The sequence below is a fragment of the Pteropus medius genome, unplaced genomic scaffold (assembly GCF_902729225.1).
Source record: "Pteropus medius unplaced genomic scaffold, Ma_sr-lr_union100, whole genome shotgun sequence".
Taxonomy (NCBI): Eukaryota; Metazoa; Chordata; class Mammalia; order Chiroptera; family Pteropodidae; genus Pteropus; species Pteropus medius.
Window position 1 is genome coordinate 7,133,535 of NW_024349224.1, and position 22,288 is coordinate 7,155,822.

The 22,288-nt window shown below is 39.3% G+C and overlaps 1 protein-coding gene and 1 long non-coding RNA gene across 3 annotated transcripts in view; one reads left to right on the forward strand and one right to left on the reverse strand.

Annotated features, from left to right (window-relative positions):
- LPCAT2 (lysophosphatidylcholine acyltransferase 2) overlaps positions 1 to 22,288 on the forward strand; it is a 57,803-nt gene that overhangs the window by 18,213 nt on the left and 17,302 nt on the right. Inside the window, exons 8-11 of the mRNA XM_039880914.1 lie at positions 235 to 289; positions 7,545 to 7,627; positions 10,309 to 10,434; positions 11,854 to 12,007. Of these exons, the coding sequence (XP_039736848.1) occupies positions 235 to 289; positions 7,545 to 7,627; positions 10,309 to 10,434; positions 11,854 to 12,007 (418 nt within the window). The remainder of the gene's footprint in view (positions 1 to 234; positions 290 to 7,544; positions 7,628 to 10,308; positions 10,435 to 11,853; positions 12,008 to 22,288) is intronic.
- Positions 12,399 to 14,787, reverse strand: LOC120617297 (uncharacterized). Of its 2 annotated transcripts, none has more exons than XR_005656881.1 (2): positions 14,264 to 14,787; positions 12,399 to 13,723 (listed from the first exon to the last, which is right to left on the reverse strand). It is a non-coding gene; the product is annotated as an uncharacterized LOC120617297 (long non-coding RNA). The 2 variants fall into 2 exon arrangements; XR_005656880.1 differs by having other exon boundaries at positions 14,240 to 14,787.

The following is a 22,288-nucleotide window of genomic DNA, read 5'->3' on the forward strand; positions in this document are numbered from 1 at the left end:
TGTGGCTCTGACTCACAGATATAAATATGGTATTGCATGTGGTGACAGAACTTCTGAATGTCAAGAACAGTTGTCTAAGCCCGAGAAGTGTTGTAGCTGCCGTGTGGCATTTATAAACAGAAAACACGTATGAAGCGTGACATGGGGTGTGTGTGTCAGGAAAGGATTGTTGAGTAGTATTAGATGATACTTGTAATTACCGTATGAAGGGGACCATCTCTTTTTTCTCTTCAGCCTTCAGCTTGTTGTTCTTACTTGCTGCCAGCCCTTCACAAAGGTGGAAGTTGAGGTAAGTCACTCAAAATATAGCCATGAGACTTGCAATTTGGCCTTTCCTTTCGTTTTCAAATTCTTGTCTAGAGAGACCAGACGTGCACAGGTGAGATATTAAACTCGCGCGGTCTTTAAAATAAGCCCTGTGTGAAGATTGTGTATCTAAACCCAGGCTGTCAGATCCAGCCCTTCGAATGGTATCAGGAAACCCCTCTCACTTCTGGGAACTTCCAACGTGTAACCAGCCTGGCTGGCCGGGTTCGAATCATCTGTTCTTACCTTTTTGGTCCCATTGAACGCGGACCTCTGCCAAGTCGAATGATGCACCTTCACATTGTGACAGAAGGGGCTGCGGAGGCCGATGGAGCCCTGCACTCCTTGAAGGGTGGGGTGTGTGCAAGCTGAGGTGCTGCTTGGGGTCACAGGAGAGGCGCAGAGGTCAAGCCCTCGCTTTGGGAATCCTGCTGCACGTGGAGAGCCTGAGGAAGCCACATCCAGGAAGCAGCTCCCGTCTCTTGGTTTGAGCTATACTGGCAGGTGGGGAGTGGGCGAGTAAGCAGATCATTCTGAAAATTCTGACCAAATGGTTAACACTCCGAAGGTTGGTTCTGGAACTTTTGTTAGTTTCTAGGACTGATGTGGAATGGCCCCTTGAATTCAGAATTTAGTTAGTTCTAGTGATACCTGCAGGTAACCTCCAAATAGAGAGGGTCAGATAGTATCTAGATGTGCTGCTCCTTCCTCTAAATTGACCCCTTTCCAGCTAAAACAAGATCTAGCGATGGATGTGGAAATGTACCTGGAATCGCACCTTTTTGTGTGGCACATGTGTTAGTGGTCAAAGTGCATGACAACAGGTGTGCAAATCCCTCAGTTTATTTTTGCCCTGACCACTATTACCACGTTTCCTTTACATGCCGTGGCTGGCTTTCTTCTTTTTCCTCCCTTTCTTTCTCTCTCTCCCCGTCCTCCCTCCCTCCCTCCCTTACTTCTTATCTTCCTTCTTTTCAATTACAATATTTATATTTTCTAGCCCATTCTTATACTTGTTTGAATAATATTTTCTGGCAAAGAAAACAATGTATTTTTTGTTCAATAACCTCATAAACAAAACGGCTTTCAAACAGTTTAAAATACCCGAATCAGTAGGGATTTGATGCATTAGAATTGTGTGGTATGGGGCAGGAGGGCGGGAACTTATGAACTTCAAATTTGGTATTCTTTTTTAATTATCCGTATTTTAGGTTTGCGAATCCATCTTTCACCCAGGGGACTCCTAACAACTATATTATTTTTGAATATTTAATCCCCCACTGTTTAGATCTAACTGAAAACTGTATCACAGCATCCCTTCGGACACTAAGTCTATCCACATCCTGGCTCAAGACTGTCAGGAGCTGGCACTGCCTCTGAGGCACCAGCTTCTGCACCATGTCAGAGGAGGCCCACGTATGGCTCAGTTAGAAGTCTCAGCTCATTTAGCTGCACCAATTTCAGTTGTCTAGATTGTTCAGAAGCACCTTTCTCTCTTTCCTGTATCTTTAAAGTTGATGGAAATTCTAGGTATTGTTTCCGACACATATTTTTGGAACTTTTTGAATATTAATTAGATAAACCTAATTCAGTGTGTTTTATTCGAGGATATGGCATTAGCTTTATGGTTTAAAATGCACTCGGAGTGGATTACTAGAGTGCCCTTTTAGACACTCGTTATGAGTCACTGGTTATCTCACTATGTTGACTGCTGTACCTTTTAGTTTCCCAAGTCTCCCATCATTAATGATGATCGTCACACTCTTTAATTACCAAAATCATTGGATATCTAAAATCTAGAGAATGTAGTATCGAGAAATATTTCTTTTCCTCCTCTCCCCACACCCTCTCTGCTTCCCAGACACAGAGACTTGGATTTGAAAAGCTTATTATTTTCTTGACTGTTGGATCTCAAGATTCAGTAAGTTCCAAACTACATGCCCTGTGTAATTGGTCTTCTGGCATCTTTGAGCAGTGATACCATGTGTGTCTACAGAATGGTTCTGAAATTATCCTTCAAATCAGAATGTGGCCCAGTAGATATGCTTAGTCTTTTAGCGATACCTTTTATTGGCCAGGTGCTTCACAAGGATGCCTTAATAAGCATATGGTTAAGGGCACAGGCAATGGGATGGCTAGTAGGAAACATCCCAAAGTATGACATAAATTAAGAGCCTGCTAGTTTATCTCATGAGAGAGGATACAACAAAGTCAGACCATGTAGCATCATGTGGGCAGCAGCTAGATTATGATGGAACATGTGTTCACATTGGTTCACAGTTTCCTTCTTCACAGGCCATAGCTCGGTTTGCATTCAAAGCATGTTGACTTTAAAACTACCCATTACATTATAAATACATCAATATGTTTTGTCTGTAGCCATCCAGACATATTTTGCTTTAGGAAAACCCCTTCGACAAGCTTATGGTGAGCTTCTAGTAGCGGCTAGCATTAGACCTACAATACTTTATGGTAGACAATTCATTGCCTTAAGTGATAGAAAAGGGTTTTTTTTTTTTGTTTTTTGTTTTTTTTCCACTAAAATTTTGTTCTGATTTAGGAAAGGATTGTAATTGATACTGAGTGTTAAGATCAACACCTGTAGATTTAGGTCCCTTTCAAAATCTCCAAAGAGCTAATTAATTAGGGAAGGTTCAGATACATTTATGTAGTTTATATAAACATCCAAATGCTCTAAAATGATTTGTGGTTTTGAATCTTAAATGAGCCTTGTAGAAAACCTCCAGTGCATACATACACACACATCACAAATTTACTTGTTCTGACAAAGCTTACTTTTTCTTGAACTTGGTAGGATTCTGGAATTGCTGGGTAGTAGTAGTAGAGAACTGGAGTGTTATAAAGAGTGTTCACTGTGGTTTTCGTTTCATTTTGCTCTGACCTGCCCGTCTGTGCTTAAGCAGATTAGTTAAAGCCCTCCAAGCCCGTGTCCTCACTGGTCAGAGAGAGACAGCATATATTTTGTAGGGTCGTGAGGATTTTAAAAGGCTACTTATGTGCTGGCACGTGAGAAGTGTCCAGGAAGCATTAACTTTTATCTTCCTTATCATCTAGATTTTTCTGTTCTTTTGGAAAAGAAGCAGCAAATGTCATTCACGAGTACCTTCCTTGTTTTACATTTTCTCTTTTCGAAGACTTAAAAGAAGAACTAGAACTGCACATTTGTTAAGAAAACCCTGTTAAAAATCTTCTCTGGTACTCGGAAAAAGATAAGATTGAATATGTAGCATCATGACTCATCAATCTTTCTCATAATCATATATTTAGGAGGAAGGAATATGCTCGATGGGGTCAGGAGACAGTGAATAAACCAGTTATGCTGGGACTAAGAATTCAAATGAAGGGAGGGCTCTGGATTACAGGTGGCCTTTAATAATAGGCTGAGGAATTTGGGCGTTATCTAGTGTGCAGTCTAAGGCCCAAGGGGAGGAAAGAGGCTCTGGGACGAAATGCACAAACAGGTGTTGGTGTGGGAAACATGTCGGTTAGCCTGTTCCTTATCTGGGACAGGATGATGTAGCCTCAGCCCGTGAGGGAACAGAGGACATGGAAGAGAGGGCAGTGAACCAGCCCCAGGTGAGTGGGAAAGGGCATTACAGAAGTTCACACGAGCTATTGCAGGGGAGGAAAGGCCCCTCCCCGCACCTAGGTTCGATAACTGGGTCTGTGAAATAAACTGACAGTACATAGATTCACAAGGGAAAGGCATACAGATTTATTAATTTTTCATATTCACAAGGACATCACAGGGAACAGAAAGTCAATCCTTTTGTTTGAGAGTTTACATTCCGTCTTAAAAGAGGAAAGGGAGGGAGCATATAGGCCGCTTAGGGGAGAGCAAATGATTTTTAGAAAAGACAAACGGGCCCTTAGGAGAATAGAGGAGCGATATGGGAGTGTGGGGTAAAGTTCGTCTGGGTGCGTTGTCAACTGCTAGTCTCCTATCCTCTGGTAAGAGTCAGTGCCCCTGTTCAATGAATCTCCCCAGGAAGGGATTTATGACAATCGAGTTCCTTTTGGAGGATCTGTCTTTAGGCATATAAGGGGGTTCAGAAGAAGCTTCTCCCTGTATTTGCCGTTGTTCAAGTGCCTTCAGCTCAGAATAATCAGTATGCCTGAGCGGCATATTTTGGAGTCGTGTGTCCTGAATTCCTTCAATGTCTTCTTTCTCAAGTTGAAAGCGAAGTGCAATTGAGATGAACGTGAAATTGCGACCTGAGCAGCGTAGACTGTGTTGAAACAGTACAATATGATGGCAGCAGATCAGAAAGGGACATAAAAGTGTTGCCAGGCATCCGCGAGCTGCCATGTACGTTAAGCAACTTGATCTTCAGCCATCAACAGACATTAAGGAAATAGGCTCTGTATTAAGAAAACAAAATGTGTTTTCTTAATAAACAAAGATCTTCAGCAAACGGGAAACAAACGAAAAACTAGTTTTATATTTTGAGGCGGTTCAGTCACCTTTGGGAAGATAACACAGTTTTCAAGCAGCTCTGAGGAGCCTCTGAAAGTTCACATGGATTTGTAGTGGCCTCGGCCCATAAGGTTTTGTACCTTTCTTTAGCTCCTCTAATAGGAGTGGGATGGCAGGATCAGGAGAGGTGATCGGGGGTTTGCGCTTGACACCATGGTGTGGCAGACAGGAGAGGATCTAGGTGACAAAGGCCACGTGGAAATAGGCAGGCAGATATTGCAGGAGAGGCTAGGTAAAGAGGGGTGAGCAGGTCCTGGGTGTGACCATCAGGTTCTCATAGACTGTGTCGGACTAGGTTAGTGGGGAAGTAAACACTTGTGAACAATGAGGGGAAACTCTGCTGAAGAACTTGTCACAGGAGGAGATTAGAGTCATTTATTCATTTCCATGGCTGAAATGTTGTTGAGAAGCAGATCCGGGGCCCGAGGAAGGAGCTGCGAAATCAAGATGTGTGGCTGCTGGGTATGATGAGAGAAGATGAAGGTGGGAAAGAAAACTTGGGGTCCCGAAGCCACTGGGATATGGAGATGTGTCTTAGGGGACAGTAATAGATAATGGCCATCCTTTTCCCTCCCAAATAAAGAGTATGTTCATGCCGAGAGCCTTGAATGGCTTTGTAAAAAATGGAAACGTGATAAGGAAGGCAAGGTCTTATCCAAGGAGAGGTGACTTTTTATTAGAATTTCTATCGAATTGCGACTCAGGAGGCATGAGTGTCAAATCCAGATTTTTAATTATTTTGTGTTCTCAGTGGAATGTTTTTCCTCAGGAATGAAATGCCATGCCAATATGAGAGTTATTAAAAATCATTTTATGGAAAATATTACCCACACAAAAAAGAACTAAACCCATCATAATTCATTGTATTATGTTTGGTTAATTTATTTTTTAGGAGTTTCAGTATGTTCTCTTATGACCTACAAATTAAGTGTATTATAAATGATCATTTGGCTTTTTTAAGAAATGAAGAATTATGTGGCAATTTAAAACTTTAATTTCTTATACTATTTTGTAGAGATTTTATGCATATCGATTTTAACATGCTTTTCTTCCTTGGATTTCATACTAAGCAAATATAAGAAATTTTACTAGAATGAGATGGAGGGAATTTTTAGAAATATTTATTTGCAAAGATAGTTTGTTGCTCTGGATATATAAGTAATGTGGGGACCCCTGGTGGCTTAGTTTATTAAGAATAAACTAAGAATAACTGGATACTAAGTAGAAAGCTAGATAGAGAATTCCAGCCGGACAGGACCTTAGAGGTTATCTAGTCAAACTTTTCCATTTGACAAAAGAGGGAACTGAGGCCCGTAAGGCTAAATGACTTTTTCAGGATCACACAGCAGAGCCAAGGCAACAAATGCTATTTCTACAGCATGCAACTGTCCCCCTTGGAGAGGATGTCAATCAAATAAACGTGAACAGTAAAATGACAATACACATTATCCTATGATTCCTCTCCATTTTATTCTAAAAATGCCGCTCGCATCCCTGCTCTTCTCGACAACTTCTCTTCCTCGATTCTTGGTCTTATCATCTCTCGAAGGGCAATTGCAGATGCCCCCCGGGGTTCTCCCTGCTCTTAGTGGCTTCCTCTTTGGTTTATCCACTCCCTACAAACTCACTGATCAAAAACTTGGACTTGGGTGTGTCACCTCCTTGCTCAGACTTCATCTCTGAGTCACCATTGCCCACAGCTTCTTAGCATGACTAACAAGACTTGAAAACAGGTCCACGTGAGATCAGAAAGAGTGTTATTTATACAGATCTTTCTTTTTCTTCCAAACTGTTGCCCCGCCACTTGTGTGTGGTTTTAGCTATATTGTTTAACCCCTTCTAGCCACCTGCTTCTATCATGGAAATGGTAGAACTTGCTTCAAGGGATTAAGAGACTAAATCCTGGCCACAGTGTGACCTGTATGGCTTTAAATAAGTTCATTAAGCATTTGAGCCCTGTCTGTAATTGGGGATAATAGAGTAGGGATACTTAGCACATGCCATCTTGGTCTGTCCTATTAAAATATCTACCTTCTTTAGAACAAGAATAGGGCCCCATCGATTTTGCCTGGTACATAGTAGGTGCTCAAAAAATATGTTATGACTTAAATATGGCACCAAAACCTTGTTAATATTGGAAAAGTATACATAAAAATAAGGACAGTATGAGTGAGGCATCACAGAATATCAACTGAAGAAAAAAGTCACATGTTAAATGATATGGTAAAACATGGAGGAAAAGCCAGACGAGCAGATGAAATGACGAAACACAAAGTTTGATCAAATGATAAAAATGCAGTTGATGTAAGAATGGATAGAGAAGATTATAAAAGACAAAATAATATTAATAATAACGTTTTTACACAATGGGGCGGGACTGTAGAGAATGCAGCTCTAAGAATAAGATCTTGGTAGCTACGGCTTCATAACTTCCAGAATTCCAGACATTGGCTCGTTTTGTCCTTAGCCCAACCAGGGAGGTAGGTGACCAAGGTCCTCCTTTCAGAGTCAGGGAGACAGTTCCGGAAAGTTAAAGGACAAACTAGTTAACACGCAGGAAGACCCAGGGCTGGAGACAGCTCTCCCGAATCCCAGAACCAAGCTCTTTTCGTTAGGTCGTACAACCTGTGTGTTAGAAAGGCAGATTTAATATAATGAGCGATCACTTATAAATCAATGTATTTAGCATTTAATGTCCGAGACCAACCAATTTTTACAGAAAAGTGTCTTCGTCTTTCAGTTTATGCCCATTCAAGCACCGAATGATGAAGAAAAACGTGATCCTGTCCTTTTTGCCAGTAGAGTCCGGAATCTGATGGCAGAGTAAGTGTCTGTGTGTGTGATCATAATCGCTAGAGAGTTTGAACATTATTAATAAATGACATTTAACTTAGTTCTAAGGTTTGTTTTTTTCTTTCTGAGGTCCTCATTCCTCAACTTATTTTGGGAAGTCAAATAATGTGCCCGGGAATGCGGTCAGTGTGACAATCTATAAATGCTCTCTCAGCTGCAGCCCCAAACTAAGAGAAATGTGTCTTTGCTGGAACGGAGGAGAGGAGGGTACAATAACCAGAAGAGACCATGGGGCGGATGCCCCCCAGCTGGCCATCACCAGCAGATGAAGCCTCGTGATGGTCCCAGCGGGTCCTGCTGAAGCCCACCTTCTGTCCCCTCAGCCTCCGTGTAGCTGCCAGGGCCATGGGTTTCAAAAGCCTTCATGACTAAAGCACCAAAGCGGAGAACGTTTGCAAGGGAATGTAGTAGATGCATAGAAAGACAAAAGAGTCGCCCCATTAGAGTCGCCCCATTAGGGGGTGACTATGAATTTAGGGTTTAGAAATTGCAAAACATAAGGTAGTAGATATTTTCCTACACTTAAAGGAGTTTTAACTGGCCACTATCGTGATGAAATAGATCACCTCTCATCAGTGAAAGAATGTGTGTGATGCTGTCCCCACCCAGCCGTGGGGTGTGTACCAACTCCCCAGGGACCACCACCCGCAGTCCAGTGGTAGATTTAGAGCTAATAGGCCAGCAGTATTTATTCTCTTAGTGAAAACTCAGCGAGAACTGTGAACTTAGCTTCACAGCAGAATCTGGCTTTATAGCAAGCACATTCATATATATTCATGTGTATACACACATATAGTAATATATATGCATATGTTAAGAATAGGTATTCATATATATATACAAGTATCTATTTATATTAATGTTCCACAACAGGATAACTCTATTTTCAAAAAAGAATAAATGTTTAACAACAAAAATTTTGTTATATATACCTAGGTGTGCTTATTTTATCTTGTTTCTAGTTCAGCTACAGTTTGCTTGTATATTGTTTTTTTCTTTTTTTCATTATGTTTTCTTGCCAGCTTATGTCCAAAAGTTAGGAACAAAGATAAGTATTAGGAATTGTGAGAATTTTTGTCAGATATTTTGACTTCTCAAAATGTGCCTAAAAGCAGAGGAGGGATTTATTTGTTTAAGGCAGACGTTTTCCGAATTTGGAGGCACGGAGGTCTAAGGGCCTCTGATAAAAAGAAGAAGACTTCCATCAGCCGAACCTTGGACGACTTGTCCCCAAGATGTCCCCAAGGTGGCCTTTCCTCACACGTAAAGTGGGAATTGTAATCCTTACCTTGTCGTTCTCATGGTTTTGGTTATTTTGAGACTCGAGTGGGAGATTAAATGATACAGGCATTTGAAAATGGTGAGGACGAAGCCGATGTAAATACTCAGTATTTACCAAGTGCCGTGCTGGGCCCTTTATGTGTCGCATGTCACATCATCTTCACAGCAACTCTGTGAGGCAAGTGAGGGAACTGAGACTCAGAGAGGCCAGTCGTTCGCCCAGGATCTCAGCAGAAAGTGGGGGTCTGGTCTGGGACTCAAGCCCACATTTTCTGTTCCCAGGCTCTTCACTGTTATGCTCAACTGATTATTAAAATCCCGGAAATATTTTTAATTTTTATTTTCCTTCTTACTGATTCTTTTTCCTAAATATTTATTAATCAAAAACAGCCTAGTTGTAGATAGAAAAAATGTTTTACTCATTGCATTCTTTGAAAATTTAATGTTCTTAATAATGATTCAACAAAATCAAATATAGTTGAAGACATAATTTTATGATTTTCACTGAATATTTGTGAATAAAAATTTAGTGGAGAGGGATCTTTAGGGAATGATTTTATGTATTGCACAGACTTTCTTCTTGGTACTCAGTATTTTTAAAGTTCATATATATGTGTGTGTGTGTGTGTGTGTGTGTCCATACATATATATATACATATATGTATGTATGTATTTTTCCCCCCAAATCTAGTTCACTGTTATTAAATCTCTGAGATGGAGGGAGGTAGTATGGGTTATGCTCTCCTTCGAGGATGGAAGATGTTTAGGTTTAGAAGAAATAGAAGCTTATTATCAGTTTTCTTCTGTATTTTTAGGTGATTGCTATATAGCAAGAAGGTGATGTTCAGCTTTAAAAGACAACGTAGATGGCTAGCAATTAAGATTGTTCACTTATAATACGTACAGATGCCATTTACCCCCTAATGGGCTCTTCCGCAGGCATTCCTGGTTTGTCCTTAGCATAACTCTGTGGAGTAGCAGAGTAACTAACTGTTCTACGTATAGATGAGAACGGTGAGCCTTAGGTTAAGTGCCTAAAGGTCCACCGCTAGGACTAAGTCTTCTCATTACTTTCCACGAGACTGAAGCTAATTGTCATTATTGTTAACGGCAGTTAAAACACAAAGCATAAATGGTCAGCTGACAGAAGCATGCGGACATAAGGATATTATGTCTGCATAGCAAGTCTGTGAAGAAGTAAAGAAACGTGTCTCTTTGGCAATAAAAAGCCAAAGCTACTGGTTTAAAAAGTAGGAAATACTTTTCCATTTACTATTATTATTTGTTGACCGGTTCAGGTCTAATGAAAAGTCATTACCTTTTTAAAAGAATTTTTTTTGAATTTCAGTTTGCTTTTTTAATGCTTTCAGAGCTCTGAGAATTCCAGTAACAGATCACACCTACGAAGATTGTAGATTGATGATTTCGGCAGGACAGCTAACATTGCCTATGGAAGCTGGGCTGGTGGAATTTACCAAAATTAGCCGGAAATTGAAGTGAGTATATTTTTAAATTACTAACTTTCACAAAGGTTTCTAAAAGCAATCTGAATTCTTGTATGTTTATTTTCTCTGATTTATTGATTCTCAGCTCTGGTGTTTATTAGGGAAGCCAGGGTTGTGAACTTATCTCCCATTTAGTTCATCGAGTTTAGTTTTTTCGAGAACAGGTAACTCAAAAATATGTGTATTGGTCACAGGAGACCAAGAAATGGTAAACGTGGGCGAATACAGATGCCTCCCTACTGAGAAATGGCTCAGAGTGGTTTGTCTGTCCTGCCACCTTTTTGCAAGAAAGATAGCATAATTAGATGGTACTGGCCTGTGGTGCTCAGAGCCTTTCTTGTAAAATATGAATTGACTTGGAAAGTAGCAATCCTGACCACCACTACATTTTAAATACTTACCCTAGATCTACCTTTTCTTTCTGGGCACGTAATTTTTTTCTTTAAAGGAAAAAACATTCCTTCGTGCTCTTAGGATCAAGTTTAAACCATTTAGAACATTCCTTTGAACTACCTGGTATGAAAGGCGTAACCCCCAGATCCCCCTGTTGTTACAGTTCATTCTGTTTTCACCCCTATTAGCGATTTGCAGAATTTCTTGATTTAATAGACCCCGGCATCCTCCTGGGGAGGGAGCTCCAGAACCAGTCACTGTGTTAAAATTCAATATTAAAAATTACATTTCAATAACTGATATAGCAAATATTCTCTATATCTTCTACATGAAATGTTTGGACGTTACGTTCATAATAGTCCTAGAGATCTGAAAAGTTTAGATAGTCACTGAAATGAGATACAGAAAAAGTATCCGTTAAGTAATGTGTTTAATCTCTAAGGCAAAGAAAGGATGTGATGTAAGCTACAGCATATTCCACTGTTTATCATCCTGAGTTCTCATTACTAATATTAGGGGAAGTGCGTATAGTCTAATGAATCTCCCTATCACAGCATTTTCTGAAATATGAATTCATTATCAACCTGAAAGCTCCTTAAAAGCAAAAGTTGTATTTTTTTTTTTTAACAACTCAATGAATACTGTTGACGTACTAAGTGATGTTTAGATTTAAATGTGATTTCTTATTTTCTTGTCACGAGGCATTTATTATTCTACCACATGGCTCTTTTTCTCAGTTGCTTTTCTTTTTCTCACATAATTGGGAAAACTATAGATAAACTAATATCCTTTAAAAAATTAGAAGCCTGTGTACATGTTCACTATGTGCTTTAAAATATTCATTCACCATGATACCGTGTATCTGAAACTAATAAAAAAAAATACCCATTTAATTCTCTTTTTCAATTTTAACACTTAAAATGTCTCCTTCAGACAAATGAATAAAGCAGGGTTTATAAAAAATGCCCACGTGGATTGTGAAGAGCTAATGACGTGCATTTCCAATTCTTTGTTTAGATTAGATTGGGATGGCGTCCGTAAGCATTTGAGTGAATATGCAGCTATTGCGAGTTCCACCAAAGGGGGAAGGATCGGAATTGAAGAATTTGCAGAGTATTTAAAGTTGCCTGTTTCGGACGTCCTGAGACAACTCTTTGCACTCTTCGACAGGGTACGTTAAAGTTCAGTCTTTAACACACAAACATTTTTTATGCTGCCTGCAGAGCGTACGCCAATATGGCAGGCAAGAAAAACTCGTTCGGTCAGTGTTAGGGAAAGCACGGCTGAGCCCAGGGTGTCACTGTGTGACTTTTGTGTTTTCCCTTTAATGGTAAAAATGTGTGTGTGTGTGTGTGTGTGTGTGTGTGTGTTTTGTAACAGTTATGATAGTGTCTCTTTCAAACACCAGGTTAGATATAAATTTTGTGATGATATAATCATGCTTCTAACATGGAATTGGAAAGGTTTATATAACTGGCAAGAATTTTTAAATTGATGTCAAAACTCACATATTGGGTAGTACTATTCTATCCTGAAGATTTCTGGACTTTCTCAAAAATGAGTGAAGACCAAATAGATTTTATTTTCAAATAACATTTTATAACAAAGATTTCAATGAAAGCTTGGCTATTTGCCATTACATTGGGGTTACAGTTTTCTGCTTAAGAATATGTAAGTTTACGAAGTTAGATCATTGAATTGTCAAAAAGTTTCCTTAGGAAGGTACACCAAGATTTTAAGTTCCATATTTTTAACTTGTCTTTAACGTATAAAATTCATACTTTCGGTTAGTTATATGAGTTCTAGCAAATGCTAGAGGCGTGTAATTACCACCACATTGGAGATAGACAACGGTTGCCAAAAAAAAAAAAAAAAAAAATTCCCGGTAGCTGTCCTTTCTTAGTCAAGCCCTTCCCCTCCCCTTAACCCCTGGATATCACTAACTTGTCCTCCCTCCTTGTAGCTTCGCCTTTTCCAGATGCCGTATAAATGGAATTACATGGTATCTCTCCTTTTGAGTCTGGTTTCTCTCAGTTAGCATAATGCACTTGAGATTCAGCCAGATTGGTGCACATATCCATAATTTGTTTCCTTTTATCGCTGAGTAGTATTTCATTGTATGGATGTACCATGCTTGGTTCCTCAGCCGAGAAACATTTGGTTTGTTTCCAGTTTAAGACAATTAGGACTATAACTGTTCTAAGCTTTCATGCATAGATTTTTGTGCCAATGTAGGTTTTTATTTCACGTGGCTAAATACTTAGGATTGTGATCTCTTTATCTTTCCCTTATCTGAGAATGGCTTTCTTTTGCATTCGTTCCTGACGGATGTTTTTGTGGTGCGGAGAGTTCTGAGTTGACAATTCTTTTCTTTAAACAATTTATTAATGACGCCATTCTGTCTTCAGGCCTCCATGATTTCACTGCCTTCTTGGTTGTTCTTCAGGTTTTAACTTTCCTCACCAACCCTCCTGCTATGGTATTTTGTCCAGAGGCAGTGGTTTCTGTATTTCGATCAGTTTTTAGTTATAACCAGAAGGAGAGAGAGACTTAAATGGGCTTATTCCATCTCGGCTGGCACCAGAAGTCCCCGTTCTCTCTTAACTGCTGGAAATAGATATTTAGCCAAGAAATTACAGCTTAATGACAGAAACCAAAACAGGCCTTTTTTCCTTCTTCTTTCCCAGAGCACCCTAGTGTTCTTAACGACATCCTCTGTGATCTCAAGAGATGAGCAATTCCTTAATGTGATGCAGTTAAACACCTTTTTCTGTACGTAGTGCCCACGCCTCTCTTCTGGGCTTGCTTGCAGCAGACAGATAACCTTTCCTTGTCCATGAAATGTACAGTCTTTGTTCCACTTTACAGTAGTTCCGCTGCGGTACAGCTACAATGAGTGATGAAGATTTGGGGGAAAGGAGAAGAAAATGATTGGATATAGCTGTGCGAGTTGCAAAAACAAAGGAACTTTTCACTTGTGCTGTTGTTACTACTTTTTCCACGAGATTTAACTAGCACCTTCCCGTATGGCTCTAGAATCCATGCAAGTAATTTTAAATAAAGTTTCTATAAATATGAACTTGGTGACAGGAAGGAATACGGCAGAGATATACAAATAAGGACAGAAGATGAGGAAGTGGGAAATGACATGAAACAAGGAGCGAGGGGGGAGTTCAGAGCACATCTTAGATGTCATGCTCACTGGGAATTTTAATCAAAATTTAAAATAATATCTATAGAGGTTGCCCTTTCGGGTGTCAAACCCTACAGGATTGTTACGACACCCCTTCTGCCTTTCGATGACTGATGAAAGCTGCCACCAGCCCCTCTGTTCCTATAGCACTGTTAAGTATGAGAAGACTAGGGAGTGGGGAAGGGAGTATAAACGAAGGATGAAAATAACCTCTGGTTAGCCAAGTCGACTCACTCGGCACTGCAGGCAGCTGGGAGAGACCGGCAAATCCTTGTTGCCAGGGTGGCCAGCCACATGTCTGCATGGACCGCTTCAGTCAGTTGGCTCACGAGTCAGCTGTAACTGTGTTTTCTTTACTTCTTTGGATAGTGTGACTTGGCTCGGAATATAGACTACGAGCTGATCATAAGGCACTTTTCTTTTAATTGCTAACATATTAGAAGGTAGGGAAAGTCGTCTGGAGAATGAATAACTAATGTATTTGACCCTGCTTTCTTCCTTTTTCTTTTCTCCTTTTCTAGTTTCTCTTCTCCTTCTTTCCTTGTCCTCCTTGTTCTCCTCTCTCTCCATCCTCGCCCCTTCTTCCCCACCTTTTTTGTTTGTTTGTTTTTAACATACCTGCATGCCTGTGCCTGGGAAGATTTGCTTTGTTTTGAGAAGCTGAATTATGCAATTGCCGCCACGCCCTGGATATGCTATGTACCCACTTCCATGCCAGGCTTGTTTTCTCAGTCTCTTTAATTGAGTTAGGTGGGGAGTGTTCGCTGAGAAAGACCAGGAAGTTCAGTAACTTCACAGTTTGTTTCTCTTAGAGCAGCTTATCTTGCCAAACTCAATGCTTCGCGAGGGGCGGGGGGCAGGTGGAGGAAGGGCGGGGTGTTCCTGTTGCTCTTTCAGTAGCTATAAAGTTTTGCAGAGCCAACAGCTCCCGTAAGCCCTTCCCACGTTCCTGTCCCACTTTATCTTCCTCTTCCCCTGCCTTCTTTTCTCCTCTTAATCTTCCCCAGGTCTCGTGTAGTTGCGGTTGCTGTTTGGGGGATAGAGGAAAGACCCGAGTATCTATCTCTTTATATTCTCTTCCCACATACATTCTTGGCTAGTCTACAAAAACATCATAATAGCTTTTGTCTCAATTTATCCTAAAACCCAATACGCTGTCCATTTAGCTCTTTCTGAGATTCTGACATGCTCTTTTAGACGCTCAGATATTTGATGGCAGGTAAAGTCCAACAGAAATATGGTATTCATGAGCCAAAGCATGGCGTAGTTCACTTCTTTGGGATAATTCCCTTTTGGAGAGGTCTCATTTCTTTGGAAAAAAAAAAGAAAAGAAGAAGGAAAGAAAGAATAAGACCCTTTATTTACATCTTTAGTTTTCATTTAGCTTCTTTATTTTCATGAATGTATACTGAACTCTCTAGATCAGAGGATAATTTGGGATTAGTCAAATGTCCAGACGAGTTAGAATTGAGGGCTGAGACATTAGTTGAAAACAGTGTCTTCTCCACAGGCTTTGTATTCATAGTTCAGTGTCAAATACTAGATTTTGTGCTAGCACACTTGAAGAGATTTAAATACATTTAATGAATTAAGAAACAGCACTGGCTAAATCAGAAATGATTATAAGACGGTCATTTTGACAATTATAACAATGTCTCGCAGTATCCGTAACAGCATCGTTGTTCATTTCGTCCTCCTCCATCACCGTTATTGAGAAAGCTGTGTGCTGCCCTGCCAACAGTGTCTTATGTACCTGCGACACAAAGCCCTCGAGTATTTATTTCAGTATGCGTGTCATCTTCGTTGCGAGGCCGACAGTATACTATGTTATCTGCCTCTCACCTCTTCTTAGTAGCCAAGTCATTTCTCTTCTACACTACATCTCATGATGCATTCAGCTTACCGTCCCTCCTGACACACATCACCACAACAGTATTCGTCCTCCCTGGAGGCAAAGCTATATTTTAGGGGCCGGCAGACTTTTTCTGTAGAAGGGCCAGATAGTAAACATTTTGGACTTCGCAAGACATATGGTCCCCAAAACTCTTAGAACAGCGTGTACAATTGAATGGAAAAATTCATCTGCGCCACTCACAAAGATTTCTCTGTTTATCTGCAGTCATTGAAGCCATGTAAGTGCCTTGTCGTAACTTTCAGCATGAGCAGAAAATCTGCATGCTGCAGCTCTCTACCTTCTCTAACAGGAAGGGACATGCAAGGGTTCTTGTTATTGGCACTCATGAGTTAACACTTGAACTGAGACCAAGAACAGGGCAGACAGGAAGAACTCAGGATAAAGAAACGCATTCATTCCACATAATGCGAAACAATAATAAAGGATCGCAGAAGTTTACAGTAGCCTCATCGTGCTAAAGTATACTCACACTTTTTCTGTCTAGTATTTAAGCAGAGTATGCAGTAATGCCAGAAGAACTCAGTTCTGGTTCAAAGGCAGATATGGGGGAAACCATGACAGTTTTCAAAATTTGTACAGAATGGAAAAAATAACCATCTAAATTTTATTAAGCTGTGTTGTGTATTGGTAGAAAGAGAGTGAGCTCATGGCAGACTTCAGCTTAGGAATTAGGATTCAGTCTCTCATCGATAAAGATAAACGATATTCCACTAGCTAGGGCAGTAGGAGAATATCAACCAGAGGTAAGCAGATTAGTCAAGAGTAAAGGTTCAGAGCGACCCCCCTTTCAATCAGATGTGGACAGTCCTACAAATTAATAATGGTTATTAGGAGCACTGGCTGCAAGCCTCCGGTCTAGTCCTGAGACCTTACCTCATGCTTTCTTTTCATCGGCTTAACAGGAGTCAGCAGCTGATGGACCAAATCCAATCTGACACCTGTTTTGTTAATAAAGTTTTATTGGGACATGGCCACGCCCATTCATCTATGAATTGTCTGTGGCTGCTTTATTGTTACAGTGACAGAGATGACTAATTGCAACAAACAATGAAGTCTTCTATCCTTTCCATTTCCAGTTCAGGTTTAATATGCGATATAGTCTTTCATAGCTCATGTGAAAAGAACTCACCTTGATTCCATGTCAGTTAATCAGGATTTGTTCTATGAAATCTATGCTGTAACTTATATGATATAATAAACAGAAAAAGGCTACAACTTCCTGAGTGGGATAGATGAAATTTCCTATTCGGTCGTGTAAGTCGTCCTAAAGGTTTGGTGGTCTTGTATGTCTGAGCATTTCCCTCTTCGAGTCTCAGGTTAACTTAGCACCCCCACTGAGTCCATCGCAGTATTTTCTCTCACTGAGTGCTGTGACATTAGAAATATCCACTTAAACGTGAGAATTATGCGCTTTAGTTCTGGTTCTTCAGTGCAGGTATACCTAGGAGATGCTTAAAGGAAATGGAAAGGAGATGGCAGCAATTAAAGCTTCGCTTTTTAACCAGAGCAAGTGAGCGATTACTGTCGTCTTCCAAGAGCAGAAGGAAGTAAAGAGTAGGGCGTTGCAAAGAGCAAATTGTGTCAGACCAATTCAATTTCCTCGTAATGTCAGGGCGACGGCCCAAGATGGTAGAGAAAAAGAAATAGATATTATCTGTATGGACTCTAGAAAGGCTTTGGATTTCATCCAACATGACAGTCTCATCAATAAATTAGGAAAGTCTGGTCTCGATCACAGTTAGGTAAGAGACACACTTGAAAAAAAAAAAAAGGCTTCACTCAAAGTGGGAGTCATGTCTCCTTCTGTGTTATTCTAAGCCTGGTTTAGTCCCCCCACCTTGGAACTTTGTTTGGAGGCACCACAAACTTGATAGTTGGCCTTAAGGAATACTTTTGACAACCAGACAATATGTCCAAGTGGGGATAAGGGTAAGTAAGCAAGTAAGTCTTTAAAAGCTGTGGAACTAGATTGAAGATAAGAGAAGGTTGAATTAAATTAATATGTAGCATAAAAAGACTTGGGCAGCAGAAGGAAACAAAATGCCAGGTAAGAATGATGCTGCTGTCACATGGCACGTGAAAATCTAAACTCACAGAATTTTAGAGCTAAAAGGACCTTTGGTGCCAAATTGCCCATCATCCTCATTTTGCGGAAGGCTGCCGGCCGTAGAGAAAATGTTACATGCCCAAGGCTGCACAATTAATTGCAGACTAGGACTAGAACTCCTAGTTCAGTATTCTTTTTTACGAAAAACTGTCACTTGACTTTTTAAAAATAATTTCTTGAGGTATGTTTTACATATATAATTCACCCATTTCAAGCATACACTTCAATGATTACTTTTAATAAATTTACCAAGTTGTGCAATCATCAGCGTAAATCAGTTTTAGAATATTGCTATCACTCCAATATGATTCTTTGTATCTTTCACTCTTAATTACTGTCACCTACCTACCCCCTAGTCCTAGGCGACCACTATAAAGTTGTAAGTCCTTCCATGTTTTTCTAGACCTGGTCTAGAATAAAGACCTTCTATCTCTATAGATTTGCCTTTTCTAGACATGCTATATAAATGGAATGATACAATATATGGCCTCTTGTGTCTGGCTTCTTTCGCTTCTTTCACTGTTTTTGAGGTTCCTCCATGTCATAGGAAGTAATTCCATGTAAAGGAAGTAATTCATTCATTTTTATGGCCAAATAGTGCTCCGTTATATGGATATATCACATTTTGTTTGTCCATCCACCAGTTGGTGGACATTTAGGTTGTTCCACTTTGGGGCAATTCCAAATAATGTTGCCAGTGGCATTCATGTGTCACTGTTTATTTTTTAAGCTCAATAACTCTTCCCCCTCAAATTGAGGTTAGATTTTCCATAAGAAGCGACCTCTTCCCCTCCCCCTTTTTCTCCAGATTAGACAGTAGAGCTCCCCAGGCACCAACCAAAGTTCCCGTTAGTGTTCTAATAAATGGCCTTAGGGCATTAAAAGGACCAGAGAAGAAAAGACGTGTTAATCTAATAACTGTCTTTCATTCTGTGATGGCTGTAAGAAACTGTTTGCTAAATGCCCTCCATCTTCCCAGAAAAGAAATGAGACGAACTGGATTTAAACCTCATTGAAGAACACTTCAGATGGGCATAAGGAGACACCTTTTATAAGGCAGTGGATGCTATCAGGTCAATTTCCGATATTATAAAAACAAAGTCCATGTAATTTCCTCTGAGAGAAGCTTTTATGAATGGGTTTAGATCTGTCTGAGGCCAGATGGCCCCCTTGTGACCCCCCTAAAAGGAAGACAGTCCTTTTGTGGTGCTACTTCTTTGTGGTTAAGGAAGACATTTGGCCTTTGGACTTCCCAGAGGCCATTTCATCATACCCATGAGACCAGTTATTGAAGTCATTGTACCATAAAACCAGTGGTAGGAAATTTTACACAAACCACTGGGTGGCAGAAGGAGAATCGCTCCCATGTCCTAAATGGAGCCGTGTTCCTTAGCTACTAGTCTCTCCATAGTAATTGTTAGAATAATCATCATTCAGTTCTAGAATTGTATAATTCACAAAGTGATTTCACATCTAGTCTTCTTTTGACTTCACATTTGAGCTATCAGTGGTTCCCATAGTAACCTATGAGATAGATTGTCACATGACAGTTCAAAGCTTTTTCCAGTCCAATTCTGTACTATACCGTCTCTTTGTATGCCATGTCTACTTGAGAACTCTGACTCAGCCGATAGCGAGGCCTACACATTATCTCTTCTGTCGGTAAACTCTCTCCTTTGCCTCAGCAAATGCTCCCCTTTCGGGTACCCATAATGGTTGGATAATACAGTACAATGTATTCATGGTATGACCTTTCAAAAGTAGTTTCTCTGAGTTTTTCTTTCTTCATCTCAAATACTTTTGTATCTTTCAGAGGAATTGCATGAAACCTAATTGACAAAGATTATATACAAATGTGATAACTTGGTATTAATAGTAGAAATATGAACACAGACTTCAGATTGAGTTACAGTTAGTTTTCTGTGAGTGTACTTAATCCTTGAGCACAGTTGTCCTGATATATTCATCTTTGTGTCCTAAACACTGAGCCTACGTCCTGATATGTAATATGTAAGATTGAATCATTATGAAATAGGCAGGTGAGATACTCTTATCATCACTTTGCAGTTTTGAAATCGAGGCTCAAAATGCTAAGTGATATAATGACTTAGTTATTACATCCTATCTGCCTTTCCCCAAGTTTACCAATAGAACTTCTGGAGACCTCTAAGGACTTGTACTCTGACTCTACCTAGTATGAAAGGTAGGGTTTCTCACAGTATTATCTGGGACTACCTGGCTTAGACTGACTTCCGAAGATAACTGTTAAATATATAAAATCAAAACTACACAAAAAAAAAAAAAAGACCAGACACATAAAATCAGAAGTGAAAGAGAGGATAGTACTACTAATTTTACTGAAATAAAAACTATTATAAGAGAATACTGTGAGCAACTGATTCCAACTAATTGGATAACCTAAATGAAATGAACAAATTTCTAGAAACACACAACCTACCAATATCAAATCATGAAGAAGTAGAGGATTGAATCAATAATTTAAAAAAAAAAAACTAAAGAAAAGCACAGACCAGATGGCTTCACTAGTGAATTCTACCAAACATTTAAAGAGAAATTAATACCAGTTGTTCTCAAAACTCTTCCCAAAATTTGAAGAGGAGGGAACACTTCCTAACTCACTCTATGAGGCCAGCATTTGATACCAAAGTCAGGAAGAAATATTGCATGAAAAGAAAACTATATACCAGTATCCCTTATGGATATTGATATAAAATTCCTGAGCAAAATACTAGTGAACAGAATTCAACAGCTCAGTAAGAGGATTTTACATCATGACAAAGTAGGATTTATTCCTGGAATGCAAGGATGGTTCAATGTATGAAAATCAATCAGTGTAATAGGCCACATTGACAGAGTAAAGGGGAAAAACATTTCATCTCCACTGATGCAGAAAGAGCATTTGACAAAATTCAACACCCTTTTGGATAAAAACACTCAACAAACTATGAATAGAAGGAAAAATAATAAAAGTCTTATGTGAAAAGGTCAACATAATAAAGGTCTTATGTGAAAAGCCCACAGCCAGCATCATACTCAATGGTAAAAACTGAATTCCTTTTCTTTAAGATCAGGAACATGAAAAATATACCTGGTTTCACTACTTCTGTTCAACATAGTACTGGATTATGCAGGATGTGCGAGTTGGAAAGGAAAAATTAAAATTATCTCTGCTTGCACATGGCATGATCATATATAGATCATGATAACACACATACACAACTATTAGAACTAATAAATTTGGCAAAGCTGCAGGATATGAAATCAACACAAAATTTAGCTGTGTTTTAGTACACTGACAATGAACAATGAAAAGAAAACAATTTTATTTACAATAGCAGTAAAAAGCATAAAATACTTAGGAATAAACATAACCAAGGAATGAAAGACTTGTACACTGAAAACTACAAAGCATTGCTGAAAGAAATTAAAGAAGACACGAATAAATGGAAATTCATCCTACGTTCATGGATTGGAAGACAATGTTGTTAAGATGTCAGTACTATCCAAATTATCTCCAGGTTCAATGCAATCCCTATAAAAATCCCAACAATGGTTTTTGTTTTTTTTTTCAGAAATAGGAAAATCCATCCTAAAATTCATATGGTATTTCAAGGGACCCTAAATAGCCGAAACAATCTTGGGGGGGAAAAAAAAAAAAGAACAAAGTTGGAAGTCTCATACTTTCTGATTTCAAAACTTACTACAAAGCTACAGTAATCAAAACAGTGTGGTACTGGCATAAAAACAGACGTGTAAACCTATGGCATAGAATAGAAAGCCCAGAAATAAACCCGATGATTTTAGACAAGGTTGCCAAGACCATTCAGTAGGTAAAGAGTAATCTTTTCAATAAATGGTACTGGGATAACTGGATAACCACATGCAAAAGAATGAAGTTGGACTCTTCCTTACACCATATATAAAAATGAACTAAAAATGGATCAAAGACCCAAACACAAGAGCTAGAATTATAATTAAAAAGAGCTAAAACTGTTGTTTTGTCTTAGACAAAAACATAGGGGAAAAGCTTTGTGACATTAGATTTCTCAATCATTTCTTGGATATGACACCAAAAACACAAGCAACAAAATAAAAATTAGAAAAATTAAACTATATCCAAATAAAAATATTGGTCCATTAAAAGACATTATCAACAGAGTGGAAAGGCCACCTATGAATGGAAGAAAATATCTACAAATCATATACCCGATAAGGG